General features: G+C 45.5%; 1 protein-coding gene and 1 long non-coding RNA gene across 2 annotated transcripts; one reads left to right on the top strand and one right to left on the bottom strand.

Moving 5' to 3' along the window:
• Positions 1-10,139: 10,139 nt before the first annotated feature.
• On the bottom strand, positions 10,140-11,682 carry LOC141598454 (putative carboxylesterase 18). Its single transcript, XM_074418179.1, has one exon. It carries the CDS (start codon positions 11,283-11,285, stop codon positions 10,290-10,292), a length of 996 nt encoding a protein of 331 aa, XP_074274280.1. The 5' UTR covers positions 11,286-11,682; the 3' UTR covers positions 10,140-10,289.
• A 383-nt stretch (positions 11,683-12,065) lies between these two features.
• LOC141649958 (uncharacterized) lies at positions 12,066-14,320 on the top strand. Its single transcript, XR_012546063.1, has 3 exons — positions 12,066-12,346; positions 12,909-13,019; positions 13,607-14,320. It is a non-coding gene; the product is annotated as an uncharacterized LOC141649958 (long non-coding RNA).
• The last annotated feature ends 11,191 nt before the right edge of the window (positions 14,321-25,511 follow it).

The following is a 25,511-nucleotide window of genomic DNA, read 5'->3' as shown; positions in this document are numbered from 1 at the left end:
TGATTAGTTACCACCCGTGGCTTGTAGAATAATGTCTTGAGCTGAATCCTTCTTGCTCCTATCGTCCCACTCGGCCTCTCCTGCAACAATGAACGAAGGCGAGGGCTTGGGCGTGTGCAGCGTACTCACTCCGACGCTCAAGTCGGTAGACTTAAAGGATTAAGGCGTGTTACTTGGCTAGATGCGTATTGTAGAGAGATAAGGAGATATTACGGATGAATAGTGTATTTAGGTTATAATTGTGAGATCCTCTCCTCAATGAAGGTTGAGGAGTATTTATAGACTTTCACCTTTTGTCACGTAGTGGCCAAGTGGCCAAGTGGCTAGCGGTGGAAAGATCGATCTACCCCTCGGCCGAGGGACCTATGGCAGGCCGGCGGACAATGTTGACTCGCCGCCGAGGGGTCTTGGATATGAGTACGCGGTTGTGTGTCCCGGCTGGCAGGTTGTCACGCCGGGACCAGTGTGGAGCCGATGGGATGCATCGGCTAGGCTATCTAAGTCGTTGACTTGTTGTGGATATCTTTGACCTTGCTCGGTGTGTTGACTTGGTCAGCGGTGCAGAATATGCCCCATCAATTTGCCCCAGCCGTAGTCATGCCGTGGTATGGCTCCGATGTACGTTGAGCATGTATCTCGCACAAGTAATTTTTAGAAATTTTCTGCGTCGGCTTCTTCTTGTGCATCGGCGTGGCTCTTGCTAGGCCGTGCCGTATACCATATCCCCCCTCCACATGGATGCGTAAAGGGCACTCGATGTGGAAAAGAATATGACGCGGGCCGTGACCAAGGCCGAGAGTCGGTTGATTTTGATTGCCCCCGCCGGTGCTTCCTAGCTTGGTTGATCGGGTGGCGGCGGAGACCGGATACCTAGGAATTTGTTGAGGAAAATGAATAGTTGAAGGGATGTGAACGGGCGTGTTGAAGACGCTTGGTCACTGTTGCATTGATTGACGTTTAAGCGTTGCGACGATTGACATTCCGTGGTTGCATGCTCGACACGTGTTTGCTCGTTGATTGGTTGTTGCTTCATGGGTCGTGCTCGATTGGCCCTTTATTATGGGCTTTTTCCCTATAAATAGGCGCTTTTTTCGTGATTTTGGTCACTAATTTCATTTTCTCAAATTTTCTTCAAAATTTCATCTTGCTCAACTGAAGGGCTTGAGCAAGGAGGAGGCGCAGGCCCGGGTGATTAGCGGCGTAGTGCGTCGGACGCGGAAAACGGCGTCGAAACCGGTTATAACTCCGTCCTCCTCTCCCTAAGAAGGTGGAGATTGTTGATATTCCCGATGAGGGGGACTCGATGCGCAGGGATCTCCCCTATATCGTAGGAGGAAAAGGACGGCTTCTCTCGCCGGCAAGGAAGTGCCTTCTCCGCCAAGAAGGCCGACATGGTATCCGTCTATCCCGTGGCTTAAACTTAGCCGTGCCATTAGGTGTTCCGATAAGTCGGTTGATACCGATGCTTTAATTGAATTTTTGCAGATCGGCCGCGATCGGCCATCGCTCACGTTGGGCGGCGGGCGGTGGGCTTTCTCTGCGCGCAGCTCGCGATCGGGCGCCACCGTCAATTCTTCATCCCGAAGGTTTCCTTCTCCCGGCCCGGCAGCTGGTGGCCAATACCACCGCCGTTCCTCCCCTGGAAGGCTTCCGTCTCCCCCTTATAGAGGAAGGCACAAAGCGATTAGGGGAGCTGGCGAGGTGGAACGTGGCTACGGGGCTCGCCTCAAGGAGCGGGGAGAGGGTCATTGCTCGAGCCGTTTCGAGTGTAATGCCACTAAGCGGTGGTGCGTCGGCGGCCGAGTCTCCATAATGAGCGAAGCTCGGGGAGATCTTGAGAAGGCGCTCTTGGCCGAGCGAAAGCTCGGGAGGACGCCGAAAGGAGGTCCTTCCGAGAGAGCTAAGGCCGAGGCTGCGGCGACCGAAGCCGCGAAGCCGCTTTGGAGGAATGTAGCCTTGCTCGAAGCGCGCCGACCTCTCGTCTCAGCAGAAGGATCAATACGGGGGCATGTTTAAGGCCCAGCCGAGCCGATTCGTGGCAAAGAGGCCATCATCAAGCAAAAGGAGGCGGACGTCGATATGCTCCAAACCGTCATGCTCCCCAAATCGTGCGCCGAGTTCGGGACTTGGCCGAAGATCTTGCCGGGAAGTTATCGGGGAGCTTTTCCTCTTGATGGCTCCTTCCCGTGGGACAGGTTCGACGTGCTGCTTGATGACAGAGTCGAGGCTAAGGAGAAAGCCGCGGTGGAGGCGGCCAAAGAGGCGGCGAAGGCGAAGATGGAGGGGGAGGCGGCCGCGGAGAAAGCGGCTCTTGCTGAGAGGGCTAGAGTGGCTAAGGAAGAGGCCGAAAGGATGAGGGCAGCTGAGGATGCCGAGGCCAAGGCTGAGGCTGCTAGAGAAGCTGCTGGGTTGCCTACTGGGGAAGATGCGGCCGCCGATACTGATGGCAGGCAGCAGCAGGCCTAAGAGAGCAAGTTCTGACAGATCTGTTTGACTCCTCACTAACATGTCTCGCTTGATGAGAACAAGTTTGGTGATCGATTTCAATTTGTTCGTGGGCCAATTACTCAGCTCTTCTCTTCCTTCCCGCTATCTCTTGGTATAACTGTAGCTTTTGCTTTTTGTACAACTTTTAGTAGGTTGTGTCTCGGATTATCCCCGCGGGGACGGCCGTCGTCTGTATTCTTCTCACTTGTAAATCTTGTAACTTATCTTCTAATAACAATTCGTTTCTTTCGCCTGCGGCCTGGCCGTGGTCTTTATCTCATCTCTATCAGAGTTGTCTTCCTGTATTCTTAATTGAGCGCCCTTCTTGTTTTCGCCTCGGCTTGGCGGGCCGTTTTTTGAGTGCGTATCTCAACCGTGTTTCAACGCTTCCAAGACACTTTGAATGTTTTTGCGAGTGTAATGTGCGATGGCTCTTGTTGGATTGACCGGGGAAGCCGGCGTTGGTTCTTAATAGCGTGTTACGTGGCGTCTACCACTTGGAGGATCTGCGACGGCGTCTACCTCTTGGGGTGATCGCCGTGGCGTCTACTACTTGGGGTGGCTGCGACGGCACATGTAGTTCTTCATAACGATCGCCGCTCTTGTCGGTATGATGGTGTGTGAGCGTCTGTTTCTTGATAGCGTGTTACGTGGCGTCTACCACTTGGGTGACTGCGACGGAGTCTACCTCTTGGGGTGACGTCGTGGCGTCTACTACTTGGGGTGTGCTGCGACGGCGCTGTATTTCTTCGCAACGATGCCGCTCTTGTCGGTATGATGACAAAGGTGTGGCGCGTACATTTCTTGATAGCGTGTTACGTGGCGTCTACCACTTGGAGGATCTGCGACGGAGTCTACCTCTTGGGGTGATGCCGTGGCGTCTACTACTTGGGGTGACTGCGACAGCGCTGTATTTCTTCGCAACGACTGCCGCTCTTGTCGGTATGACAAAGTGTGAGCGCGTACATTTCTCGATAGCGTGTTACGTGGCGTCTACCACTTGGAGTGAGCTGCATGACGGCGTCTACCTCTTGGGGTGGCTGCCGTGGCGTCTACTACTTGGGGTGACTGCGACGGCGCTAATTTCTTGATGGAGATTGCCGCTCTTGTCGGTATGACGGTGTGAGCGGCGTACATTTCTCGATAGCGTGTTACGTGGCGTCTACCACTTGGAGTGGCTGCGACGGCGTCTACCTCTTGGGGTGACCGCCGTGGCGTCTACTACTTGGGGTGACTGCGACGGCGCTAATTTCTTGATGGAGACCGCCGCTCTTGTCGGTATGACGGTGTGAGCGGCGTGTTTCTCGATAGATAAGCGATGGGAAAATTTCGCTTTGATCGAAGGCTTGATGGTTTCTCATTAGGTGAAAACATGCGTTGGGGTGTCCACAGATATTTTGGACACCTCCGCGGCTACATAAATTCTTACGAGATTACCGATGCCCTATCGGCTCATTACGAGCACACTTCCTCGTCGGCCCCTAGTTGTATCCATTTGGTCGCCCTCCCGCCGCAAGGACGGACTCTTCCCTTTTTCGGACTTTCTCGCCTCTTTGAGGGACTGCATGTTGCATCCTCGGGCGGCTATCCGGACGTTGATCACCTCATCCTTCTCGTCTTTGGAGACGAGCTTATGCGCTTCCCCCGGTCCGAGACATACATCGGTGTTAGGGCCCGGATGGACATCACTGCGTCGGCCTCGCTTAGGGTGACCCGGCCTATGAGGACGTTGTATGCGGACGAGCCGTCGATGACCACAAACTCGGCTAGGACGTTCTTGGCTGACGTCTTTTCGCCGAATCTCACCGGGAGCCTAATTGACCCGGTGGTACAGGTAGGCCCCGGAAAAGTCGTATAGCGGGTTGGTGCAGGGGCTTAAGTCTTTGATCTTCAAAGCCGAGGCCGAGGAAGCATTCTCTAAACATGATGTTCGTGTATGCGCCTGTGTCAATCGGGCACCTCTTGACCAGGTGGTTGGATATGTCTAAATTGACTACGAGCGGGTCGTTGTGAGGGGCGATGACCCCTTCGTAGTCCTTTCTTCCAATAGTCATGTCGGGGATGCTTGCAGAGGGGATCCCTGAGTTGGGCACAAAGTTGATGGCCTGATATAGCTCGTTTAGGTGTCGTTTGTGCCCATGAGCGGACCCTCCGTTCTCGTTGCCCCCGATGACAACGTGAATCACTCTATCCGTTCGAAAACGGACTTTTTATCTGAACGCGCCGGCGTCGGTCTTTTGGCCTTTGCGACGTACTTGCAGAGGCTTCCCTTCCGGATCGGTTCCTCTATGGCATTCTTCGATGGCGGCGTCGTTGGTTAAATGGCGGTGTGGCCGTGGTACTCACAGATCTTGGCTCGTGTCACCGTCACTTTTTGGCTTGGGGGTCTCTCCCACTTCTGGCCCTCGTTTTTGCTCAGGGCGAAGACCTCGGCGGCACGATACGACGAGGGGGTTTTTTCACTATACCGCCCCGGTGGTACGTTCCCGAATTCCACCCGGCGCCCACCGAGTCTTGCCTCCGGTCGGATCTGTCCGACCGTGATCTATTATTCTCACGGCGTTTTCCATCGGACCGCGAACCGTTGTTGTCGCGGCGTTCTTCGTCCGGGCATGTCTGCCGGTGACTCCTCTTTTCGAGTGCTCGGCTTCGCCGGGATCTACCCAGTCTTGTGATAGTCTTCTACCTTGATGGCCTGGTCGGCCGCCTTCCGGCGGCGTCCCGGCCAGGCCTCCGCTCTTGATGAGCTCGTTTTTAGGCTCCCCTCGGGAGGCCCTTCATCGCCGCGAAGGCCGCCGGCTCGGGATTAATTTCTCGAATCTGCTTTGGACCTTTCCATCAAACCTCTTCACGTAGCCGGAGAGACTCGCCCCCTCTGTCGATAGTTAGGAGGTCGGAGGTCTCTACGGCCCTTCTCTTATTGCGAGAGTCCGGGTTAGGAAAGCGCCCTTCGAGGTCGGCGTAGTAGTACACCGAGCCATCGGGAAGCCCTTTGTACCAGCTCTGAGCCATCCCATGCGAGTTGTTGGGAAAATTCGGCACCGGACCTCGTCGGGCCGCTCCCATACCGACATGTAAGACTCGAAAGCCTCGGCGTGGTCGGTGGATCGCTATCCCCCTTGTATGATAGGGGTGGCGAGTTTTAGCTTGTTTGGCAGGACTTCTAGGACGAGGCGTTGAGGGGTTGCGACCACGTGTTGAATGACACGTGGCGATCGGCTCCTCGCATCCCTATCCGGGCTTCTCCCCTCGTAGCGGGAGGGGCTCCTTCTTCGACTATGACTCCTTCTCCAACTCGCCGAGTCGGACTCCTCCAGCTCCTTTGGGGTATGCCTCGTTCGTGTGGCGGGGACGCTGTCCTTCCGCGAGTGCGGGAAGGACTTAGGTCTACCGCGCCCACTTTGGGCTCCCGGCGTCTTCGACCGGGTCAACTTCTCCTAGTGCTCCGTTCGATTTCTGAGTCACGTTTTGGGCCCTGTTATCCTGGACGGTTTCCGCCGCTCTTGTCGGTGTGACAGTGTGAGCGGGCGTGTTGCTGATTAGGTCCAGGAGCATTTTTAGCTTTTCTACGTCAACCACATGCCCCATGATGGTGACCTGGTTGGTTGGCACCGGCGCGTCGGGTATTATTGGCATCCCGAACTCCGGTTGGATTACTCCGCGGTGGAGGGCGCATGACTCGGAGTTGTTGAAAGCGTCATCTTGGTAGAACGCGGTTTCGTCGGTCACGACTGCGTCTTGCTGTTTCGACATTTTCTCGGCTTTTTGGGTGGGTTTCTATTTTGAGTTTTGTTTTTGTTTGGGAATGAATGTGACTAGCTTCTAGTGTCTTCCCCACAGACGGCGCCAATTGTTCCGGGTATAATTCCAGAGCAGTGATTAGTTACCACCCGTGGCTTGTAGAATAATGTCTTGAGCTGAATCCTTCTTGCTCCTATCGTCCCACTCGGCCTCTCCTGCAACAATGAACGAACTGAGGGCTTGGCTGTGTGCCAAGCGTACTCACTCCGACGCTCAAGTCAGTAGACTTAAAGGATTAAGCTGTGTTACTTGGCTAGATGCGTATTGTAGAGAGATAAGGGAGATATTACCAGATGAATAGTGTATTTAGGTTATAATTGTGAGATCCTCTCCTCAATGAAGGTTGAGGAGTATTTATAGACTTTCACCTTTTGTCACGTAGTGGCCAAGTGGCCAAGTGGCTAGCAGGTGGAAAGACTGATCTACCCCTCGGCCGAGGGACCTATGGCAGGCCGGCGGACAATGTTGACTCGCCGCCGAGGGGTCTTGGATATGAGTACGCGGTTGTGTGTCCCGGCTGGCAGGTTGTCACGCCGGGACCCAGGTGGCAGGCCGATGGGATGCATCGGCTAGGCTATCTAAGTCGTTGACTTGCTGTGGATATCTTTGACCTTGCTCAGTGTGTTGACTTGGTCAGCGGTGCAGAATATGCCCCATCACTACCCAAAAGCAAATAAAATGTAACATTTTTGATATTTTGGAATTCTATTGTTTAAGAAATAATTATTCATTTACATGTCTCTTATGAAGTTTTTATGACTTTGCAGATATGAGATACATGATGATAAGACAAACGACGAGTTTACAGGATGTTTGTTTAGAGAGTCCATTTATATAGTATGTGGACTTTTCTACCCAAAAGCAAATAAAATGTAACATTTTTGATATTTTGGCATTCTATTGTTTAAGAAATAATTATTCATTTACATGTCTCTTATGGAGTTTTTATGATTTTGCAGATATGAGATACATGATGATAAGACATATGACAAGTTTACATGTTGTTTGTTAAGATAGTCCGTTATTATTGTAAGTGGACTTTAATTTCTACCCAAAAATAAAATAAAATGTTATATACCTTTTGCATATCCCGAGTATTGCCATCGTCAATCCATTTGGCCCTCCTTTTGTTTAGTGACTTTGGTTTTGTTATTTTGTCAACGATTAATAGATGGCAACTTTTGCTAAGGTTGATTGAATAAGAATGTTGAATTCGATTTCATTTTGCAATTAAAACGACCATTATCCCTCACATTTGTGTTCAGATTCTTAATTACAAGGTTTATTGTATCATTAATGAGGTATCAAATTTTATGTATTGGTAAGTAAAATTAGCCTAAGAAAAACCGAGTTCTTTATTTTCCTATAAACATACAAAACACAAAACAAATAAATCATTTAAATTAAATAATATGAACATTATTAAACATAAACATTACTAATTACTCATACATCATCTTGTAGACATTCAAAAAAATTTAAAATGGACAACCATTATTATTTGGAGCATTGTGAATTTTGATTCATCTCCATATGATTCTATAAGCAGTTGTACTACTTTTAATTTTAATGGATAAGTACTTTGATAACAATTACGAATCATATTATTAATTTTGTTGTCGTAAAAATACTCCCTCCATTTTTGATTGAAAAATGTGTTCTCATTTTCTGAGTCTTTTCATTTTTTAGATACTTATTACTCCCTCCAATTTTGATTATATGACGTTTTATCTATATGCACAAGAATTAAGATATGCATTTACTCTACTTTTTTTAATCTCTCTTCATTTACTTAAAGTATATGTGTAAGACTAAGATTAACCAGGTATGAAGAAGCGTCTGAAGTTATAGTGTAGAAAAATCTGAGGGTGAGTGACTCACCTTAAGACCTTACAGTATTTTGTGTAGATAAAAACGGGTCTTATTTATTGTGTGGATAAAAACACAATTACTCATATTTTTTGTTTTTGTTTCTTTATACCTATGGACATAAATGGTAATGTTTTGAGCTACTAAGCAATGATCTCCTTCTACTCTTATAGCGAGTCTTATATCTATTTGTACTACGATTTAAGTGGCAATTTAAATTCATAAATTAAACACGCGGGCATACATTCTAAAAGTACACTTTGAAATCCCCTTGATCATCTAACTATTATGCCTCTTTGTTATCCTATCCCAATCCAACCATTAAATTCTCTAATAAAAAGTTCATTATATCGAGATTCTCCATCTTCTAATGCAATAAGTTGGGAAGTAGCATAATTTAGAGCAATAAAGCAAGCACTGCAGAATATGTGAAAAAAATATTGTCAAAAAACTTCAAATTATGTTATTACTCCGTATTAACCAAAATGGAGGGACCAATATAAAACTTATTTAATAAATAAAACAAGAAAAAATATACAATGATTCACACTATAATCAATAGTCAAATTTTAAAAAGCAATTCTTTCTACGGGCCCGTGCTTTTGCACGGGCATTAAAACTAGTTACAATATAGAAAGTCGGTTGCAAATATATTCAATAATGTAATTGCACATCAAGAATACTAACAATCAAAGAGGATGAAACTCCGGAATGCGCCACGAATAAGAAGCGGCCAAAAACAATTGTAGGCGACAACTTAGACAGTAACTTGGCCAACAATTAAAGACCTAGCTGCAAATATATTCAATAATGTAATTGCATCTTAACAAAACTGCACAAGAAAACGAATCCTTTTTTTTTCGTTTGTCACAAATAACAGAATTTTTTTCAAAAATGGGGTTATGTAACAAAGTATTTAGCGGATTGGGTTTACTTTGAAAGTAATTACCCAAAATGGGTCCACGTAGGCTCGGTTTTAGCAAAGCTGTGGTTTGGACTAAGGTCGCTGTGCCGGAAAGCGATTTGGGTTCCGGTCGTCCAGCGGCTGAGCGACTATTGACGATGCACAAAAAAAAAAAAAATATATATTAAGTTAGGGATACTCGAACCAGAGATTTTTTACCTATATTGTGCAGTGTGCATACTCTAACCAGCAAGCCAAAGTTACTATTGTGATATTTAATACGGAGTATACTCACACATTTAATACTAGATTAGACCATCCCCAAGCAGTGGTCGCGCTAACTAGGTCGCGACCCGATTTTACTCTTAATCCTAACTTATTAATCTTGACCCATTTACACCCTCCTGGAAGGTCGCGACTGCAGGTCATCAACCCAATCATTATCCACTTTACAACATTCCCAATAATTGTTTTTTATTGTTTTATAATTGTTCAACCAATAAGAAATTGACACGTAGAAGGTCAATAAGACCCCTCTTTTGATCAACCTTGGTCACAAATTGACCAACCTTGGTCACAAATTGACCATTTCTTGTTTTTGGTCACAAATTAACCACCCTTGGTCACACATTAACAATACTAATTACTTGATTAACAGCGCCAAGCGAGGAAGTCGTCACGTACCAAGAATTGGCGCTGGCAGGGATGGTCTTAGTAGTTGCAAAAAAGCAGCGAATACCAGATAACGCATTTAATGCTTTCACGCTATAGAATTTGATATATAATTTTTCTTGCTCTGCTGGTAGACTTGCAGTACAAACAGTCAGAAGGTCTGTAGTTCGATTCCACATGACTGCAATTTTTTTTTTTTCCTGCATCTGCTATGGTCGCTCAGCGGCTGGACGACCGGAACTCAAGTCGCTTCCCGGCCAAGCGACCTTAATCAAGTCACAGGTTCGACAAGACCGAGCCTACGTGGACCCATTTTTGGTAATTACTTTCAAAATACGCTCAATCCGTTAAATACTTTGTTACATAGCCCCATTTTAGAAAAAAATTCCAAATAACAACACAACAATTGTTCAAAATCAGGTCAATTCGTTGCACAGTTTAATAAGATTAATGATTACATACGACAATTTAAAGTGTATCCAATAGTTCTTCCAAATGTATACAATAAAACAACAAACCAACAACGCCCCGTGAATCTCACGGGCTATAGAACTAGTTACAATTTAGAAAGACGGTTGTGAATAAAGTGTTGAACCTCATCAAACAACAACGTAGATTCAGGCAACTCAGGGAAAACATAAAAAGCATGAATCGTAGGATACTCAACTAACTTAACCACCTTCCCACTCTTCCTCAACCATTCATAATACCTCCTTTGCCAATCCTTCAACGGATCAAACCCGCCTATAAACAACAGCGTCTCCGGAAAATCCAACCCTGTTATATCCACCGCATTCGGCCCACTTACATTTACGGCCCAATGATCCGTGTCTAGCCCATCTGGCAAGAATGCGTTCCACAACCACGTTGCCCGGGCAACAGACAGCTCTGTTTCGGACGCAACCCTATCCATCCCTCCGAAAAACGGCTGTATGTTAATCAACCCGATGACTCTGAGTTCCGAGAATTGCGTAGTACACGCTGTGACAGTCACATTATGTGAGATATTCCCTCCCGCGCTGTCTCCTGCGATAAAACAGCACGACACTGAGGCATTTTGGGGCCACATGGGGATTTCATGGCGGCGGGTGTCGAGGAATTGGAGGACGGAAATGCCGTCTTCGTACTGACAAGGGAATTTGTTCTCCGGAGCAAGACGATAATCGACGGAGCACACGACGGCGTTGAGTCTCCGCGCAAGACGGCGACAGACAGCGTCGTAAGAGGAGGAGGAGGGGGAGAGTAAGGTGAAGCCGCCACCGTGGAAGAAAACAATGACGGGGATGGGTGACGTGGTGGTGGTTGGGTGGTGTGGGACGAAGAGGCGGAAGGAGAGGTTAGTGGTGGGGTCAACGGTGATGTCGTGAGTGGAGACGGAGTTGATAGGGGTGGGGTTGGCGGAGACGCGGCGATCAAAGAGGTTGAAGACGCGGCGATTGACGGTACCGTTGTCGCGGCGGACAGTGTCGCTGACGAGGCTGAATAATTTGAGGAGGATGCGGGTTTTCAAGGGTAAAGAGAGTGATTGTAGGTTAGATGGTTGAGGTGCCATTGATTGAAAGATTGTAAGTTAGATGGTAAAGTTTGGTTTGTGTAGTGATAGTGGGAATGTGTGAATATGTGCTGATATTTATTATTCTCTTTGATTGGGTTGGATTTTGGAACGCAGGAAGTCTTGCTAAAGACGGGTCGGAACAAGTGACGGATAATGTCACTTACAAAATGGATAGGGGGACAAGGTGGGGGCACCCCTATATGCTTCCCTCTCTCCTCTATTTGGATCATTTGTGAGAGAAAATGGTATCTATCACTCCAAAATGACGGATACGTGCCGTCACAAATGAGATTTTGTGTTTGGAACGTTGCCTAGTAGTTAGTCCTCCGTATTTATCATACAACAAATCATGTGATCCATCCAGACTTACGTATCGTAGACACAAGAGCCAGACTGTGACGTATGATTAATGGTAGTCGTATCAAAATAACACAATTAAATCAGCAACAAACAATGTTTATGGTACCAAGCTATTTGCTTTTTAGTACTCCCTCCGAACTCCGTCTCAATCATTTCTTTACTTTTGATTAAAATACTACCTGCAAAGAATATAAAATAAAAGGTAAACAAATAACTGAAACAGTTGCGAATATTATATTGGGTTTTTCTAACGTGTGCCCTAACGGCACACAATAACAGTCTAAATATAGAAAGAATTAAAAGAATATATCATGAGAAATGTAAGAGCACTAGCAATGGTAGTTTGTCGAGGAGTTCTTATCTATATCTATATACAAGTATAATAGAAGAACCATTATACATCAAACTTGACACGTGTCCTTTTCTCCTTGCTTTTTTTCCCGCTCACTCAAAACCCTAAACTAAGCACTTATAGTCCATCTTTGGTTTGCCGTATGTATATTTCCCTTCCATATATTCAATCATTCTAATCTTTAATTCTTTATTCAAATTCCTTCTTTACCTAAAACTCAACTAATTTCATTGAAAAATCATATCATACAAGGAGTATTCATCCAGTAGTTAGTTTTTACCGATGGTTCCTTCAATTAGGGTAGATGCATGCAATTGTTCTGTCCAGCAATTGTCAAATTCTGATGGTAAGTTTTCTTTGCCGATGTATTTCTTATGCATCTTTTCTTCTATCTATCACTAATATATTAATAATATGAACAAATTATATACTCCATAATTGTTATTACCATAAGTGTTTAAATTTCATAATCGCAATACAAAAAAGTTTACCTGGTGAAGTAAAACAATACTAGAAATTAGAACATGATTTAAGTTTAAATTTGATTAGTTGATTAGAATTTTGATGGCAATTGATAAGTTTAAATTTGATTGTACTCCCTTTGTCTCAATCATTTGTTTGTCTTTTTTTATTCTTCGTGAGGAGATTTTAAATAAAGGCGCAAACAAATGATTGAGACGAAGGAGTACGTCAATATTTTCATGGTCTAATTGATTCATATTGTACGGTGCTTAAAACGTCACTTTTAAGTTCTCAAATACTTTTTTTAGATCTCCAACTTTTTTTGGGGTTTGTTTAATTTGTTTTTTTTTTTCATAATCATTGAGTTTATAGGGAAAACATTGAGCAAAATTACATAATGTGATATACTTCGTATTAATTTCCATACCTTTTATGTTGATGGTCAGAATACAATGGGTATGTGAATCATCTAATGATAACGCTTAGCTTATCCAAAGCGGTCAGGTAGCCTACTTGAATGGTGATTACAGTTAAACATGATAAGGCATCCATCCATGGTAAGCTAGGTTTAATTTCATGAAACTCAATTTTGAACACATTAATTATTGTTAGTTAAATTACATATTACTAAGTGAGCCCACATGATTTAGACTTGCATTATTATGATGATTTTTTGGGAAGCCGTAAATTGCATTTGTGAAACAATTATAACCACTAGATCGTCACAAAATATAATCTGGGTCGTTCCTAGAAAATGGAGGTCCATTTCTTTGCATAATGGAGAGGATCTTCGCTCCTACCTATCATGCTATCGCCATGGTACTCTTTATACAATTTTTTGTTAGCTGTCCCAAGCCATAAGAGGCCATATTGTTTGGGGAGGTTATTGGTGAAAGTTTCATAGCTTAAATATTACCTTGATATTGTCCGTTGACATACACTGTTTCAGAAATCATGCAAACGGTTATTTATAACGAGCCATAATAGAAATTAGTCGAGAATTCATCGTAAATATTAGCTAAATGATCCGTCTCTTTTGAAAATTGAATAATAAAGTAACTACAATTATATGGTATTTTTAATTTTAAATATGTATGAGAATTTGGTGCACTAAATCTCTCTCTTTAATTTTTATGTAAAATAGTATGCTCAGGGAGTTGGGGACTATCAATTGGAAGTGGCCACCAAGTTATGGTGGCATATATACATCTTATTACAAGTACTTTGTACACTATTTGAATCCAGTTTAGAAGTGTATATCAAGGACTCAAGGCTACCATACAGCTACAGTGGGATATGACTATTGTTATATATAGCTACGTGGGATATGATTATTGGTATACGGATGCAAGCTGCGACATTAATAACTTCGACAACACAGACAGTGGCATTCTTACCTTGGTGGGTGTGAGGTTTAAAGACCTCACGAGTTTTCGCTGGTTCTCTGAATTTGGAACCGAATAAAAGCGAAAATGTGTAAAATCGTACCAATTTTTAATATGTAAGACAACGTTATTTGTATGGCTGGTTCTTGAACATACGTTATGACCCCACTGGTCAAATTTCATGGGTACGAAGTACGCCTCTGAATACAACTGAGATCAGCAACAAAAGGAAAAAGAAACTAAGCTATTGTTTTTACATAAATTGAACATCGTTAGTGTAGAATAGGTAGAGCCTTTGTGCTAGACACATTAACACTTGAACAAATTTACGCCTTCAAAAGGTGACATAATAGCTACACTACTTTTGTCAATATTACATGTTCAAAGCCTTTGGCCGAACTCACTACTCTGTTCCTTTACATTTGTTGCTCCCAAAGGGTTTATTTTCAATTCCTTTACAATAGTTACTTCCAAGGTTTTATTTACCAATTATTGGTTGTACAATTTAGGCAACCTTTAATTCAATAATTTAGCTAACTTTATGTTTCATGGACAATTCTCAAATCACTGCGGGTTTAAAATCTGTTGATGACAACATCTGCCATAGTAGAATAGAAACATTTGAGTTTTCAATCTCCACTTTGGAATATAAACATATGAGTTTTTAATTAGTATTGTTTATGTTCTAATTACTTTGTTTAATGTAACTTTTAAACCTTGTGAGATTTATTTTAATTAAAGATAAATAGATGTTGGTTATGTATGTAGTAGTGCTTTCCAATTTTTAAAATCAAAAATAAAATTTAAGGGATGAGTTTTACATTTAGCTAAAGTACCGAGGTACTATCTTAGTTTGAAACTTTAACAATCTAAGAGATTATAAAATTAAGTATTCCGCATCGGGAAAATAAAGTGTTTATGATATGTTCATAAGAAATTTTGCCCATTATATTAAGATTTGTTACGATGGTGGTGGGTTAGGCTGCTAAACTATCTCATTTTGAAATATTTACATGAAGAGTGAAGACTATGCTTGTGCATTATATGGTTTCTAAAGTAAAACCCTATTTCATGGTATCAAGCTATTAGAATGACTAACTATAATTTTTAGATATTCTCCTACATATACCCGTGCAATTTTGCACGGGTTCTAAAGTAGTTTAAGAACGAACTGAAAACCATTGTTGGAGAACATTTGGAGTTCGTTCGTCATTTATAATTTGTGCAGACGAACGTGGTTCGTTCTGAAGAAAGTCACAGTAGAAATCAAGTGGGAAAATGAAAGAAAGAGAGCGTGATGGTACGTGCATAAATTTTAAGAAGAAAAAAAAAGTGTGTTAGAGCAAATTCAATGGTTTGGCTTATGGACTTGCTTGCAATTTTTTAAAATTGTAATCAAGTGGCTAAACCATTGGACAAGTACATATAGATTAGCTTAAACCAAGCAACTAGCTTCATTAAGCTAGTAGCTTAAATGACCCTACCACAAAATTCAACCAATAGAAATTAATTTGCTTAATTAACATATGAGTCAAGCTAGTTAAACTTTTGACTAAACCATTGAAATGAATTAGTAGCTCAAAAATAAACTAGCTTAAAATGTGATGTGACAATGGTAAGCTAGTTAAACTTTTGACTAAACCATTGAAATGAATTAGTAACTCAAAAATAAATTAGTTTAAAATGTGATGTGGCAATGATAAGCTAGTTGAAACCAGCTTACCATTGGACTTGCTCTTAAGCACCCAGCAAATAACATTACATGGGAATTGCTAGTGGGCCCACTACTATTTAATTTGCCTCCACCGTTTTCTTGAGTACTAGTGGATTTTTGTAAAACACTAATTTTATTAGGTAGTGGAATATGGGTTCAAGAATTCACGTTTGTCATTGTTGAAATTAGTTTTTAAAAATTTAATCTAGTGGTTAAGATGGAGGTATTGTGGACAATAGGTCCCAGGTTCGAATCCCCCCTTCCCTTTATTGTAATGCGACTATGTGCGCGCTTCGTGAGACTAAAAAAAAAAAAAAAAAATCTAGTTTGTTATTTGGTGACATGGCGATGATGTGTCAAAGAAAGAACGCATTTTTGGTTCTACCACTGCTAATGCTCTAAGAATCAACTCATTTATTCCATATTTAGTGAAATATTCCTTTAATTCTTTCTATATATAGACTCTTAATGTATGCCCTAAAGGCACACGTTAAAAAAACCCATATTATATCATTCCTATCATAAATCATAACATTCAAATCCTCAAACATGAATACAACATAAATACGAAATCAAGATCAAACATTTCAAGATTTATGACACATGCAATCAAAATTTTAAAAGTTACCTATTTCAACATTGCTACTCCCCTTCTGTGAAACTTGATTGCATGTAAGGACAAAAAAATTTTAGAGATAAAAATAAAATGGAAATGACACTCTTAATTAAGATAAAATGTGACTGGGAATGTGAGATTTGGGGAATGTGTGAACTTCGTTAACTTTTCAATAATTTTGTTGAAAATATATGTTGTACAGGTCTGGAACAATATGAAAATTTTGGGGGTGATTTAGATCAAATGGGAATGTTGATGTAATGTTTTTGAGTTTTATTGTAATTTTTTAGAGCTTAATGTTTAAGTGAATAAACTCAGAAACTTTATTGTAAAACTCATAATTTTTAAAACAAAACTCAAAATTTTTATTATAATGCTCAAAAACTCTAAAATTGGTGGTAATACCTCAGATATATAATCCACCTACTGGTATTGATATGATATGGTTAGTCGGTCGGTGTGTGTTTGTAATTATTTTTTACTTTTTTTTAATAATTATAAATTTTTTAAACAATAATTCTCCCTTAGGACGGATATATCCGTTCTACGTTTTTTCTAATACAGAATTTCACAATCCGATAACGATACTATACTACATTAACATTGTAAGACTACTGTGGAAAATTTTCTATCCAATTATTATCTTCTACCTACCCGTGCAACTTGCACGGGTCCTAAACTAGTTTATTATACAAAAAATCATGTGATCCATCGAAACTTACGTATGATTAATGGTAGTCGTAGACACAAGAGTCAGACTGTGACGGATTTAAGTTTGCAAGGATACAATTATCCGAGGAAAGTTTCTCTCCATTTCCTAAAAAGAAATGGAGAGGCCATTTTCTTTCGGTTGTCAAGATCGAATTCTGACATCATCGAATGACTCAAAATTTATGAATAAAAATAAAGGGATAATGAGGTTTTGTGGGAAAAATATTATTAAATGAGTTTAAGAGAGGAAATGTGGAGGAAATGGAGAGAAAGAAATGGAGAGGATCTTTTCTCCAATTGTCCACAGGGTTTTAAATACGCTTCATAGATTTTTGTCGTAATCTTATCTTTATTAATTCAGAAGACAATACTCAATCCAGGACGTGCCACCTCATTAATTCAATTTTTTTTTTAAAATTCATGTTATGGTGGGACCCGTAAATGTGCAAATGAGTATATTTCTTCAGAATTCCGCCAATACAAATATCATACAAATTCAGTCGTAGAACAAATACTATGAAATAATTTTATACATTCCGAATAAATGAAATTAATGGCATATAAGCGGTTTGAATTACAAATCGGAATAAATGAAAATAATACTATGAAATAATTTTATACATTCCGAATAATTTGATAAAACTATATTTATACATATGTAATAAATTTACTGACAACGAGTCCAAAGCGATAATAGCCCAAGCTTTACACTTTGATTTTATTTGTATACAGGTTTGATGGGGCATATTCTGCACCGCTGACCAAGTCAACATATTGAACAAGGTCAAAGATATCCACAGCAAGTCAACGACTTAGACAGCCTAGCCGATGCAGCCCATCGGCCTGTTAGCCTGGGTCTCGGCGTGACAACCTGCCAGCCGGGACACATACCCGCGTACTCATATCCAAGACCCCTCGGCGGTGAGTCAACATGGCCCGCCGGCCTGCCATAGGTCCCTCGGCCGAGGGGTAGATCAGTCTTTCCACCTGCTAGCCACTTGGCCACTTGGCCACTACGTGACAAAAGGTGAAAGCCTATAAATACTCCTCAACCTTCATTGAGGAAAGCATCCACAACTGAACCTAAATACACTATTCATCTGGTAATATCTTCCTTATCTCTCTACAATACATACCTAGCCAAGCAACACAACTTAATCCTTTAAGTTTACTGACTTGAGCGTCGGAGTGAGTACGCTTGGCACAAAGCCAAGCCCTCAGTTCGTTCATTGTTGCAGGAGAGGCCGAGAGGAACGATAAAGGCAAGAAGGGTTCAACTCAAGACATTGTTCTACAAGCCACGGGTGGTAACGATACTTGCTCTGGAATTACACCCGGAACAATTGGCGCCGTCTGTGGGGAAGACACTAGAAGCTAGTCACATTCATTCCCAAACCAAAAAAAAAAAAAAAAAAAAAAAAAAACCCACCCAAAAAGCTAAGAAGATGTCGAAACAACAAGACGCAGTCGTGACCGACGAAACCGCATTCTACCAAGATGATACCTTCAAAAACTCTGGAGTCGTGCAGCCCTCCACCGGCGGAGTAATCCAACCAGAGTTCGGGATGCCAACAATACCCGACACGCCGCCGCCAGCCAACCAGGTCACCATCATGGGACATGTGGTTGACGTAGCAAAACTGAAAATGCTCCTGGACCTAATCGCAATACTTTGCTCACACTGTCACGCCGACAAGAGCGGCGGAAACCGTCCAGGAGACCGGGGCCCAAAATGTGACTCCGAGAAATTTGAACGGAGCACTAGGAGAAGCCGACCCGGTCAAGTCGCCGGGGAGCCCAAAGTGGGCGCGGTAGACCTAAGTCCTTCCCGCACTCATGGGAGGACAGCGTCCGCAAAGCACGAACGAGGCTTACCCCAAAGGAGCCGGAGGAGTCCGACTCAACGAGTTGGAGGAGAAGTCCAAGTCGAAGAAGGAGTCCTTCCCGCTACGAGGAGAGGAGCCGGATTAGGAATGCGAGGAGCCGATCGCCGCGTGTCGTTCGACACGTGGTCGACACCCCTCGGCGCCACGTCCTAGAAGTCCAGGTGCCAACTAAGCTCAAGTTGCCACCTCTATCATACAAGGGAGATAGTGATCCAGCCGACCACGCTGAGGCTTTCGAGTCTTACATGTCGGTATGGGAGCAGCCCGATGAGGTCTGGTGCCGAGTTTTCCCAACAACTCTGCATGGGATGGCTCAAGGTTGGTACAAGGGGCTTCCCGACGGCTCGGTACACTATTACGCCGACCTAAGGGACGCCTTTCTAGCCCAGTACTCTTGCAACAAGAGAAGGGCCGTGGAGACATCGGACCTCCTAACTATCAAACAGGAGGGAGGCGAGTCTCTACGAAGCTATGTGAAGAGGTTCGACGGAAAGGTCCAGCAGATTCGAGAAATCAATCCCGAACTGGCGGCCTTGCGGGCCGATGAAGGGCCTCCCAAGGGGAGATTTAAAAAATGAGCTCATCAAGTGCGGAGGCCTAGGTTTGGACGCCGCCAGGAAGTTGGCTGACCAAGCCATCAAGGTAGAGGACTATCACAAGACCTGGGTAGGCCCCAGTGAGGCCGAGCACTCCGAAAAGAAGAGTCGCCGGGAGGACAACCCGGATGAAAGACGCCGTGACAACAACGGGTCACGGTCCGATGAAAGACGCCGTGAGAATAATAGGTCACGGTCGGACAGATCCGCCAGGAAACAGGACTCGGCGGGCGCCGGTGGAGTTCAGAACGTACCACCGAGGCGGTATAGTGATAAAACCCCTCTCGTCGTATCGCCGCCGAGGTCTTCGCCCGAGCAAAACGAGGGCCGAAGTGGGAGAGACCCCCAAGCCAAAAAGTGACGGTGACACGAGCCGATCGTGAGTACCACGGCCACACCGCCATCTAACCAACGATCACGGCAGATCATCGAAGAATGTCATTGAAGAGCTGATCCGGAAGAGGAGCCTCGGCAAGTACGTTGCCAAAAGCCAAAAGACTGACGCCGTCAGTTCAGGTAAGAAATCCGTCTTCGAACGGATAGGAGTGATCCATGTTGTCATCGGGGGCAACGAGAACGGAGGGTCCGCTCATGGGTACAAACGGCACCTGAACGAGCTATATCAGGCCATCAACTTTGTGCCCAACACAGCGATCCCCGCTTCCAACATCCCCGATATAACCATTGGAAGGAAGGACTACGAAGGAGTCATCGCTCCTCACAGCGACCCACTTGTAGTCAATTTGGACATATCCAACCACCTGGTCAAAAGGTGCCTGATTGACACAGGCGCGTACACGAACATCATGTTCAGGGAGTGCTTCCTCAGCCTCGGCCTGAAAGTCAAAGACTTGAGCCCCTGCACCAACCCACTATACAGCTTCTCCGGGGCCGGCCTGGTACCACTAGGATCAATCAGACTCCCGGTAACGTTCGGCGAAAAGAATGCGGCTAAAAATGTCCTAGCTGAGTTCGTGGTCATCGACGGCTCGTCCGCCTACAACGTTCTCATAGGCCGAATCACCCTGAGCGAGGCTGACGCAGTGATGTCCATCCGGGCCCTAACACTGATGTATGTCTCGGACCGGGGGGAAGCGCATAAGCTCGTCTCCAAAGACGAGAATGACGAAGTGGTAAACGTCCAGATAGCTGTCAGAGGATGCAACATGCAATCCCTCAAAGTAGCAAAGAAATCAGAGAAAGGGAAAAGTCTATCCTTACAACAGGAGGGCGACCTCATGGATGTAGCTAGCGGCCGAAGGAAGGTGTGCCTTTGATAAACTGTTAGGACACCGGTAATCTCGGAAAACTCGTAACGGCGGAGGTGTCCAAAACAGCTGTGGGCACCCCGACGCATGTTTTTATCTAATGAAAAATCGTCCAAGTCTTCCATCAAAACGTTCATTTTCCCCATAGTCAGTAGGAAGCAGCAGACGCCGTCGCAGTCACTCCAAGTGGTAGGCGCCGCGGCCATCGTCATCAAGAGATAAGACGCCAGCTCACACTGTCACACCGACAAGAGCGGCAGTCTCCTCCAAGAAATAGGCGTCGTCGCAGTCACCCCAAGTAGTAGACGCCACGGCAGTCACCCCAAGAGGTAGACGTCGTCGCAGTCACTCCAAGTGGTAGACGCCACGGCCGTCATCATCAAGAAATAGACGTCAGCCCACACTGTCACACCGACAAGAGCGGCAGTCTCCTCCAAGAAATAGACGCCGTCGCAGTCACCCCAAGTAGTAGACGCCACGGCAGTCACCCCAAGAGGTAGACGTCGTCGCAGTCACTCCAAGTGGTAGACGCCACGGCCGTCATCATCAAGAAATAGACGCCACCACATCGTCACACCAACAAGAGCGGGCAATCACTAACAAGGAGCACTCCGGCCGACACCATCACACCGGCAAGAATGGCAATCACCCTCAGGAAATAAATACCTCGACGGTCACGACCAGCGCGTTGATTGATACTCGCAAAGCGATCAAAACGCCTTAGAAGCGTTGCACAGTTGAGGAACGCACTCTAAGACTGCCTCGACCAAGCCAAGGCGGAAACAGAGGAGACGCCCAATTAATAACATAAAAAAAAAAAAAAAAAACTCAGACAAGGATGAGAAAAGACCTCGGCCGAGCCAGAGACAAAGTGAAACGTTAAGTACAGATTGAGATGCACAACTATTAGCACAAGGAAAAGGGAATGAGGTAAAGACCTCGGCCAAGCCGGAGGCAGAAGAAACGAGCTCTTATTAAATGTGTTCAACAAATTACAAGAAATACAAACGACGGCCGTCCCCATAAGGGTCAGCCAAAGGACAACCTGCCAAAGTTGTACAAAATACAAAGACGGAAAGGCAAAAGGGTACAGACATCATCTCCCTATGTCTGTTGCTGCTCGCCATCAGCAGCAGTAGCAACGTCTCCTTCGATGGGCAACCCAGCGGCTTTCCTGGCAGCCTCAGCCTTTGCCTCGGCAGCCTCAGCTTCCCTCATTCTCTTGGCCTCCTCATTGGCCGTCTTCGCCCTCTCAAAGAAGGGTCGCCGCCTCCTCGGCCGCCTCCTGCTCTATCTTCACCCTCACCGCCTCCTTGGCCCTCTCCTCCACGGCCTTCTCCTTAGCTTCGAGCTTGTCGTCAAACAGCTCGTCGAATTTGCTCCACGGAAAGGAACCTTCAAGAGGGAAGAGCTCCTCAATTACTTCCCTGGCAGCGCGCTTGCCGGCCGGATCCCGGTCGGAGCACATGTCGGGAGCATTTTGGTTTGGAGCATCTCAATGTCGTCCTCCTTTTGCCTGATGATGGCCTCCTTGCTCCGAATCACCTTCCCCGGATCTCGAAACCGTTCCCTGAATTCATTCCTCTGCTGGAGATAGAGGTCGGCGTGCCTCTGAACGAGGTCACACTTCGCCAGCAGCTTTTCAACTTCGGCCGCAGAAGTCTCGGCCTTGGCCCTCTCAGCAAGGACCTCCTTTTCAGCGTCCTCCCTAAGCTTTCTCTCAGCCAAGAGCGCCTTCTCGGCCTCCCCCCGAAACCTCTGCTCATTGAGAAGATCCAGCTTCGCCTTCGTGGCCACCTTCTTAGTGGCATTAAGCTCAAAAGCGGATTGAGCCACGGCCTTCTCCTGCTCCATGATACGAGCACCGGTCAGCTCGTTCCACCTCGCCAGTCTCTTAATCAACCTCGCGCCTTCCGCCACAAGCTGAGATGAAGAGCCGTGGCGACGTTATGATCACCAAACGGACGGAAAGGGAAACCTTCGGGATGAAGAGTCGCGAGCGACGTTATGATCACCACCGCGCGGGTTCTCCTCCGTTCTTCGCTTTCAACAAGAGCGGCGTCGACAATGGCCGATCTACAAAATTTTTTTAAAAAAAAAAAAGGGGCATCGATATCAACATACATAGGCATGCCGAAAAGCTTTGTCATCGCGGCGCTGATGAACCAAGCAACTGAGCCACCGGATAGATCAATACCGTGCTTGGCCTTCTTGGCCGAAGGGCGCATTTCTCGTCGGCCCGGCTAAGCAACGGCAGCGGTAAAGGTTCTCGCTTTCTTTTACGGACAAGGGGAGACCCCTCCTCCTCACCGGAATCATCGCCATTGGAGATATAAACGACTTCCACCGTCTCCTTCTGAACAGGGGGGTGGAAGGCGGAGCCGATGTCGACGCCATCATCACCGAAGGATTTGTTTTTCGCGTATGGCGCGGCATATTACTAACAACCTTCGCCTGGGCCTCCACCACATTCAAGCGTTTGTTCTTTGGTCCATAAGATCATTCGGCGACGCCCCGCGGTCGTGGGTCAGAGCCTTGGGATGCAAGTTAGCAACGGTTTTGTCTTTGTGCAGCCCCATTCTCCGGAGGATATCCTCAGACAAATCCGGTCCAAAGTGGTTTGCGAAGGAAACAAAACAAGAATTAAATAGAGGAATTAAATCGGAGTTCGAAGAACAGGAACATTGACAGCGGTGAGGGGCCTCATACCGACCCTACTCACCCTGTGCTAAGGCCGGTATGAGGCCGACATGGCAGAGCGGCTCATCCTGAAGAATGATCTGCGTTGGGGGAATCCATCTTTTCGGCACCCCACTCTTGTCCGCCTCAAAGAGCCTCATCGCCAGCCTCTCATCCTCCCTAAGAGAGACCCTGCTGGCATCCATCTTGAGTTTTTTCCGGGAGACCCATCTGTCATGTTCCGCCTTAGTCTCACACCGCAAGTTAACTTGGTGCTGAAAGCAGTGGGGCAGCGGATAGTCATCCGGCACCTTAACGTACACCCACCGATCTCTCCAGTCTTTGCAAGAAGTAAGTTTGTCAACAGAGACATAACCCTTCTCCATGTGCACACTGTACCAACCGACGCGCCGAGATTGATGTACTGGAGATAATGCGGCCGGAGGAATAAATTCACCGTCGGGGCCTCCCCCTTGAAGAGACAAAGCCACACAAAGCCGACTATCGTCCTCATGGCCAACGGATGCGGTTGGGCCACACGCGTTCATAGCTTTGATGATAGCCATGACGTACTCGTTCAGCGGAAACTGAGCCCGTACTCCAAGTGTCGCATATATACACCGGTATGGCCCGGTGGAGGGCAACAGAGACGGCCGACCCTACTCGGGGATGACAATCTTGTATCCCCCGCCAAATAAAAAGTGGCCCTCAAAAAACTTCTCACCAGAACAACTGGCCAACTTATGGGTCCAAGCTCGGTCAAGGCTTGCCTTACAGACGTCACCGTGATCCATAACGTACTGCCTCCTCTCTTTGGGACGAGCACTTTCAGCATCATCACCAAAATCGTCTGCGTCATCATCGACATCATCGTCATCCTCCCATTCCTCCAAAATTCGAGGATCGACTTCAGGAGAAGGAGACCTAGGGCCCCCAGGCCTTATCAGGAGGGCGTCCAACTTCTCCTCCTCATCAAGACGCGACGGGAACCCCGTGCGCCGGTTTACAAGGCTCGGCATCGCAGAAGACATGTTTACAATAAAAACTTACAAAGTTAAGAAATTGGGAAGTTTGTTTACCTTGAAGAAAAACACTCGCCGGAGTAACAACTCTGAAAATTAGAAGACAAGGAAGCCCTTGAGAGTTTAGAGAGAAGAAAAATTTTGGAGAATGAAATTGGTGGCCAATTTCACGGAATAACTGCCCTATTTATAGGGAAAAGCCCATAAAGAAGGACCAATCGCGAATGACCCCATGAAGCGTCATCCAATCAGCGTGCGAGACACGTGTCGGACATGCAACCACGGGATGTCAATCGTTGCAACAGATTAGACGTCAATCAATGCAACAGGATGACCAAGCGTCTTCAACACGCCCATTCATATCTCTCCGCCTATTCACCTTCCTCAACAAATTCCCAAGCATCCGTTCTCCGCCGGCCACTCGATCAACCAAGCTAGGTAGCGCCGGCAGGGGGCAATCAAAAACAACCAAGCACTCTCAACCCTCGGTCGGCGTCACTTTCTTTTCCACATCGGATACCCTTTACGCATCCATGTGGAGGGGGGATATGGTACGGCCTAAGGTAGACCAGGCCGAGGTAAAAGAAGCCGCCGCAGAAGAAGCCGATGAGTAACATTTGTTACAAATTACTTGCGCAGAATATACGCTCAAACGTACATTGGAGCCCATACCACGGCATAGACTACGCTGGGGGCAAATTGATGGGGCATATTCTCGCACCACGACCAAGTCAACATATTGAACAAGGTCAAAGATATCCACAAGCAAGTCAACGACTTAGACAAACCTAGCCGATGCGACCCATCGGCTGTTAGCCTGGGTCTCGGCGTGACAACTCGCGGTCGGGACACATACCGCGTACTCATATCCAAGACCCCTCGGCGGTGAGTCAACATGGCCCGCCGGCCGCCATAGGTCCCTCGGCCGAGGGGTAGATCGATCTTTCCACCGCTAGCCACTTGGCCACTTGGCCACTACGTGACAAAAGGTGAAAGCCTATAAATACTCCTCAACCTTCATTGAGGAAAGCATCCACAACTGAACCTAAATACACTAATCATCTGGTAATATCTTCCTTATCTCTCTACAATACATACCTAGCCAAGCAACACAACTTAATCCTTTAAGTTTACTGACTTGAGCGTCGGAGTGAGTACGCTTGGCACAAAGC

Source organism: Silene latifolia, chromosome 1, assembly GCF_048544455.1.
Source record: "Silene latifolia isolate original U9 population chromosome 1, ASM4854445v1, whole genome shotgun sequence".
Lineage (NCBI taxonomy): Eukaryota > Viridiplantae > Streptophyta > Magnoliopsida > Caryophyllales > Caryophyllaceae > Silene > Silene latifolia.
This window is presented reverse-complemented; position numbering and strand designations above follow the sequence as displayed.